Below are 6,894 nucleotides of genomic sequence, written 5' to 3' on the forward strand. Positions count from 1 at the left end.
GAGTACATCCGCAGAATTGTCAGCGAGAGAACGAATAATGAAAGAAATAAAGAGGTACAAAAACAATCTTCACAAATTTGTTTTCTTATCATAAGTTGTGCTGAGTTTCAGTAATAGTTGATTCATGTATTCATTTGTATCTTATTCTTTTATAGTTGGTAAGAAAGCGGAACAAGCTCTCAATCGATGACCGCTTCATAGCAATAGGCGAGGAATTGGCGGGATTTTTCCTTTGGGACGTCATACCACCATTCGCAGAGTACCACTATGAATGAAGATGTACATGTTACATATATAGTTGACTCGAAGAGTACCACTATGCTACATGTAATAGACATATATAGAGTACGCCTGGAGAGTACCAATATGCATGAAGATCGATCTTCATGCATAGTGCTACTTAATTTGCGATCTTATGCAATTACATGTGTGTTATATTATATGCACCAACTTGCTATGCATCATCTTGATCTTCATGTACTACCTAAACCCAAACGCGTTTATGGTGCATCGACGCGATATGGAACAAACCGATATCCCTAAACCCCTCCAAAAAAACCCTAAAAATCCAATTCTCTGCCGCGGCAGAGATTTGGGCAAATTCCCTGCCGCGGGTGGGAACCTTTGGTTCCGGTTCGTATTACCAACCGGTACCAAAGCTCCTTGGCCCTGAGCTCTCTTGGTGGCCCACGTGGAGGCCCCTTTTATACCGGTTCGTAAGCAACCTGTACGAAAGGGAGGGGCCTTTAGTGCCGGATAATTAATACCGGTTGCTCAACCGGTACTAATGCCCCTCTGGAACCGGTATAGATGAGCGTTTTTCTACCGGTGTGCATGCTCCCCAAAGATCGACCGAGTAGCCAACGATCGAACTTCTTCGGCCGGTCGCCATTTCCGGCGCATGCCGATAAGGGAGGTAGTAAACATACTAACTTGTACAGGTGAGAACTATGCAAAACCTTTTGACTCAATTGGTCCCCCCCCCATCTTTTTGTACATAGTACGAAAATACTACCGAGACATAGTGCGTTGGTCAATTAAGTTCATGGACGAACGCGTTGTTGTGTTAATTAAAAGGCAGCAGCTAGCTCTTCCTCTACTGGTGGTGCAGTGTTATCGGTTAGGCTGTCTCTCCAATCTCCGTATGCTTTGAGGAACTCGTCAACAAACCAAGTCAATTCCGCCGCTCAGGCGCGCTACTCCCACTATATATCTCGCGTCAACTTTCAGCTGTGCAATTGCATGTCAATCAACCATGCCACACGTGTGCCATACTAATCGGGCGACGTACGTGGAATTATTCGGTCAGCGTCAAAATCATATTGACCATTGTCTTCGATGGATCACATGCCCGGGAGCTAGCTAGCGTTGATTTGACCATACTATAGTACATATATGGACCGTATCCCAGGCGAGGCGCCCCCAACATCAATTGTAGGCATCTCAATCACCGGATTATGAATCTTGGAAAGAAAGAAAAGGGTGAAATCTCTGGGACAGGACTGTACAGGTAAAGGGGGAAAAGTGCAGTCCAGATTTCTAGATAGGAGAGATGCAGAGTATGTGTCTATCTTTATCTTCTTCTACACGATGATCTTATCCTCAGAGTTAGCTTTGCCAAAAACAGTTTTCATTTCCATGTTCTTCCCACACATATGCCCATCATTCCCGGCCCCTCTAGTATGTCGACGTATCAGTCGTGTAAACACCTGACTTTCCTGTTTTGGCGCATCAATGGCCGATCAGGCTCCGCATGGTTTCCGTTTGGTCATAATTTGCCCATACGACCTAACCCTATCGCCCCCGCGCGGCGGCGCCGCGCCACGCCAGGGCGGCCGCCGGCGCTCCTCCTCGTCTTCCCATCGGTGCCCTCCTCTCCTGCCGCCGCCGCCCGAGGCACTGCCAGGCAAAGCCTTGGTGGTGTGGCGGTGGCGGCGGACTCTCCTCGGCTGCGGACCGATGGGCACGGCGGCGGCGATCCGCCAGGCTTTCCCTGATGCAGCGCTGCGGGGAGGCGGTAGCCATGGCGCGGATTTGCAGGTGGCGACGCTGTCGGCAGGGAGGCGCTATCGGGCCTCTCTTGCATCGTGAGGAATCCTAGGGCAGCTGCTCTAGGCATGGCGGTGGTGCCCATCTTCTCCGTCGGAGGTGGTCGGCCAGATTGGGGCTGGTTGTGACGATATCATGATCTCACATCTAGTCCTAGCAACGAGTTGGGAATGCGCGGTTGCCGGTGATAATCGTGCTCCGACCCTCGTCGTGGCGGGCGATGGTGACGTCATGCGTCATTACCTTCTTGAAGGCATCGACGTCGCAGTCTGTATCTTCTCACTCGTGCTACTCGGGGAAACCTTAGATCCGGGTCTCCCAGATCAGACGATGGCGGTGCTCTATGCATCGTTCTACCTCTTGGACATCGTTTTTGGAGCAGCTGCTGGACGGTGGTGGGATGCGGTGGTGTGGTGTTCATCTACCGCGTAGGAGATGGTGAGTCTCGGTGGCGTGGCGCAGCGGAGTATCGGTGTTGGATGCGGGACGAAGAGCATGCACAGGATGGTGGTGCTGTTAGGCGTCATGGTGGCGTTGATGGCAGGTCTAGCAAGGTCAATGCGGTGATCCCTCTTGGAGATGGGTGCGAGGAAGACAGAGGTAGAAACTTCTGTGACGTGTGCAATGGTGTGCGCTCAGAGTCTGCTTAACCGGTTGTGCTTCTCACCTGCCAATGGGTGGCTTGGGGAGGCATTCAGTTTTAGATGATGTGTGTTGGTGTATGGTCGGGGTAATGGCCTGTTCATGGTCACCACCTTCATCGCTCTTGTAGGTATAGCGAGTTGTCGCTGGAAAGGTGGCTTCGAGTTGATCTTTGTATCTCCCTTGTAAGGCTTTGCGAATAATTTAATAAAAAAATGCTGTGTGAATGCAGAGGCTGGGGCTATGCTTCCATTTCGAAAAAAAATAAGTTGCCCATACACATGTCTCCACTATGTACAGTTGATGCACTAGCTAGGTTTTCTAACGGTTCGAATTGATGGAAAGGGTTAGTTAAAAAATTTAACATCATCAACAAAAGCAAATAATATAATTAAGCACAAGAAAACTATAGATTCTGTTCGTTCCAAAAGCAGTTTAACTACACATACACTTTAATAATTAATTACATATTGCGTTGCAGAAGTTGTTGACCAAACAAATGTTTATAACCCAACAGCTCGCATGACACACCCATGATGAGAGCTATCGTTCCACTCTGGTCGTCCTTGGATCGATCTCCATCAGTCGAGCAGCTATCATGTTGAACAGCGAATCGATTCTGATGGAGACTAAAGAGCCTTAGTATACGCTGCAAGCGGTCAGAGTTCAGTTCAGATCAAAGCACACAATACAAATTGAATACGACAGTATGCAGATTCCACCGTACCCCTTTGGTGTTCACAAGACCAAACTTAAGCTATTATTCCCGCTCGAAACGCTGAACGATTTGATCAAGGATGTTGATGAAGAGGAGCGACGAATGTCACTAACAGAGATCAAAGGAATAGAAATATATTCAGGGTTGCTTGCACTGGTGCTCCTTTGAACGTCTCATCAGACAGGTGTAGTAGGAGAAGCATATAGCATAGCCAAATTAAATTGTGACAATTTTTTGTACTTCACGTCCGAGCTACAAAACTGCTTGTCGTCCCAGTACGATCTACAGCGACCTAAGAACGAAAAGCAGGAATGGAATAAAGCGACGAACAAAAATTGTAACTATACAAACCTGATGAACTAAGTATCATGGAATGCATGACTGCTACAAACCTGAGTTGATCAAGAGTAGTGCAGTACTAATATACAGTGCTAATTAAGACAAGACAACCTAAGTAGGCAGCCTAGCAGAAACTAAAACAAAGAAAACATTGGAAGACGAAGAGAAGATAAGCTAAGGCAAGAAGGTGCAGTCCCCAGCACCGCTCCCAGCCGGCGCCGCCAGCTCGCCGCACCTCCCGCACCTGCTGCCCCCGCTGGCCACCACGACGACCACCGTCGGCTCCACAGGCGCCGTCCTCCTGGCCGGCTCGGCGCCGGAGATGGCGGCGCGGCAGGAGGGGCAGCTGGCGCTTGTCCGGAGCCAGGCGTCGACGCACGCGCCGTGGAACCCGTGGCCGCATCCCGGGAGCACGCGCACGCTCTCCCCATCCGCGAACTCCGTGAGGCATATCGCGCACTCGGATGCCAAACACCATGCCGTCGTCGACGGTGCTGACGTTGATGACGAGTCCGGTGAGATAGCGAACAAGACGGTGGGGAGGGCGTCGATGGCCTTCTTCCTGAGCCCCTTGGGTGGAGGAGGCGAGTGGTCGGAGCTTGAGGTGCGACGTCGTCGGCACGCGCAGCGGGAAACGAGAGCGAGGCCGAGGACGCAGACGAGCGCACAGAGAAGTGACGCCAGGATCACCACCATGTTTGAGTCCACCGCCATCCCCGCCGGCGCCGTCTGCTGCTGATGCTGCTCCGGAGTAGAACGCGGTGCCATCGAGGAGGACGTCTCGCCGGCGGCCGTGCGGTGCAGGAGGAGGCTCGCTGGGGCGCGCATGGTGTTGGTGTGTTTGTATGTGTTTTTGGACTGCGATCTGTGTGTCTACCTGGGCTTTCACTCTGACCAAGTGTGAGGGTGTGTGTGCCCGCTGGGACGGAGCTGGTGGGTCTTTATAGCAGCCATGGCCGGCCGGAGCGGAGGTCATGGTGGTGGAAGGAGCAGTGGGCCAACGTACGTGGTAGTGGTAGTGGTAGGCTCGTGCCACTTTAGGATGTTTCTTCTTGCACGCGCGGGTGGCAAGTCTGGCTCATTTTGGTTTGACACTGGTTACGTGGAAAGCAAGCGGTAGAAAGAAACTGGCGAGTGAGGGATAGAACTAGTGACTAGTGAGTGAGTGGTTGAACTATGAGTGACTAAACGTCTACTAATTAGGGGCCAACCAAAGTGCTTGTGTGAAAAGATGAGACAAGGGCGCTTTAATTATTCTTTTAAACATTTTTTTTTTGCTTTACTTCACTTTACTTATTACAAAGAAGAAGAAAATGCGTGTGGTGCCAGTTCTTTTGGTTACTGTAAAGTGAACTCTTGTGAAAGAGCCTGACAGCTAGCAGTGGCAACCTTCGCAGTTTCACTCAAATCGGTTGATCCCACGAGGAAAACGTTATGATTAATTGCGGAGGCATGTCGATTACATATATATGCGTGTTTATTATCTAATGTGAGATTGGTTGATTGATGTGCACCAACGTGATCTTATGGTAGTGCGATTATGTGTCAAGGATATATATGACTGGCTAGTGGTTACTATATCTGTAGCTAAGAACGAAGAAAAGGTGAAAAGTGACATTGTTTAGTCCATGCTTGGAAACTGATGTCATGAATCTCAAGGTACTAACATAAAACTTCTTCGTATACCCATCGATCTCGGATGCACGCATGCCCACTCTCGATTACTTTGTTGAATTTATATCTAAGTACGTGCATATGATGAGTACTAATTGGTGTAGAATTGACTGAAGTCGAGTTCCTAAAGATGATCAAGGAGAAGTAAAAATGCATAGCTAGTTTGTAAAGTTTTCAAATGCACATTTTTCAATGGTTATTATTAGACACTAGCTAGAATGGTGACTCAAGACTCAAGAACACATTTTGACTAGAATTGTGCGGCAATCTTTGGGACACGTATATAGTAATACGAGATGTGAACATAAGACGGTTATGCTCTCGTGAATAAAAGCTCTAGACAAGGAACTTTTTGCAATCATATTTCGGATGACAAGGCTCGACAGTGAGCGGGCGAGGCCGTGTCAGCCCGCCTTAGCCATCATGGCTAAGCCTCATCACAAATTTGTTGTAGAATTCCAACCACACAGGAACAAGGACCAAAGTAAAAGTATGGACTACATTCTGACTGTAAAAATGGGATGGAGTTTCTCTTTCATGGCGTGGATCTCCCATGAACTGCTAGTATCTTTTTTTTAAAGATAAAAAGCATTATAATGCCCAACTTTAAATTAATAAAGCCCTTAGGTTCACACATAGTTTGATACATGTTGTGGCATTGTTGCGGTCAGAATCCCACCGGCGGGCAGCGACTGGCAACACCGTAGAGCCGGGAACAACTCAGGGCTGCGGCTGGCCCCGGTCCCTCAGAGCGACGGCCCGCAAAGCCTTCTGGTCACACGTCCGATGTTGTCGCAAGGGCGTGCCACCTGACCTATACCTGGTCAGGAAAGTGTTGGATGATGCCTCGCTTAGTTTCCTGCATGGCATACACGTAAACGTTAAATATGAGCCTCGATCGGCTCTCAGGTTGTCCTGTGAATCGGCTCAAAGAGCCGATCCACCCATGATTCGTACGAGGTGCACGAATATATGGTGGTCCTGCTTGATCAAGATAAAGCTAAAGCGATCTACGACGATTTAGGGTTTTCACCGCATAATCGGATCATCCTACTCACGATTGGACCTCGCGCTCGCGTACGGTGACCGTAAGCCGATCCTAGACAGGGCCTAAAAACCAACACGAGGTTGATCCCCGGAACATCCTGTCTAGGGCTAGCAAACTCCACCCTACACGCCGCTGGATCCTCCAACCCTTTGTAAGGCCTAACTATTGCGGATATTACACTACAAGGAAAAGGGCTACCGCCGGCGAACCAAAAATGCCCATTGCCGGCGCACCACGAGCCCGCCGGTGCGAACGCGCCGGTGATAAATTGTCACTGCCGGCGCACCAGGCAGTGCGCCGGCGATAGATGGTTACTGCCGGCGCACCTTCGAAGCTTCGCCGGCAAAGAACCACTTTCACCGGCGCACAATCAGGTGCGCCGGCAGTAGTGCTTCCAGCACTGGCGCATGCCACGTGCGCCGGC

At 49.7% G+C, this 6,894-nt stretch overlaps 1 protein-coding gene across 1 annotated transcript; it reads right to left on the reverse strand.

Moving 5' to 3' along the window:
• Nucleotides 1-3,599: 3,599 nt before the first annotated feature.
• On the reverse strand, nucleotides 3,600-4,740 carry LOC124684660 (probable E3 ubiquitin-protein ligase ATL44). The gene has a single exon (XM_047218930.1). It carries the CDS (start codon nucleotides 4,574-4,576, stop codon nucleotides 3,923-3,925), a length of 654 nt encoding a protein of 217 aa, XP_047074886.1. The 5' UTR covers nucleotides 4,577-4,740; the 3' UTR covers nucleotides 3,600-3,922.
• Between the last annotated feature and the right edge of the window lie 2,154 nt (nucleotides 4,741-6,894).

The sequence above is a fragment of the Lolium rigidum genome, chromosome 1, assembly GCF_022539505.1.
Source record: "Lolium rigidum isolate FL_2022 chromosome 1, APGP_CSIRO_Lrig_0.1, whole genome shotgun sequence".
In the NCBI taxonomy this organism is placed as follows: domain Eukaryota; kingdom Viridiplantae; phylum Streptophyta; class Magnoliopsida; order Poales; family Poaceae; genus Lolium; species Lolium rigidum.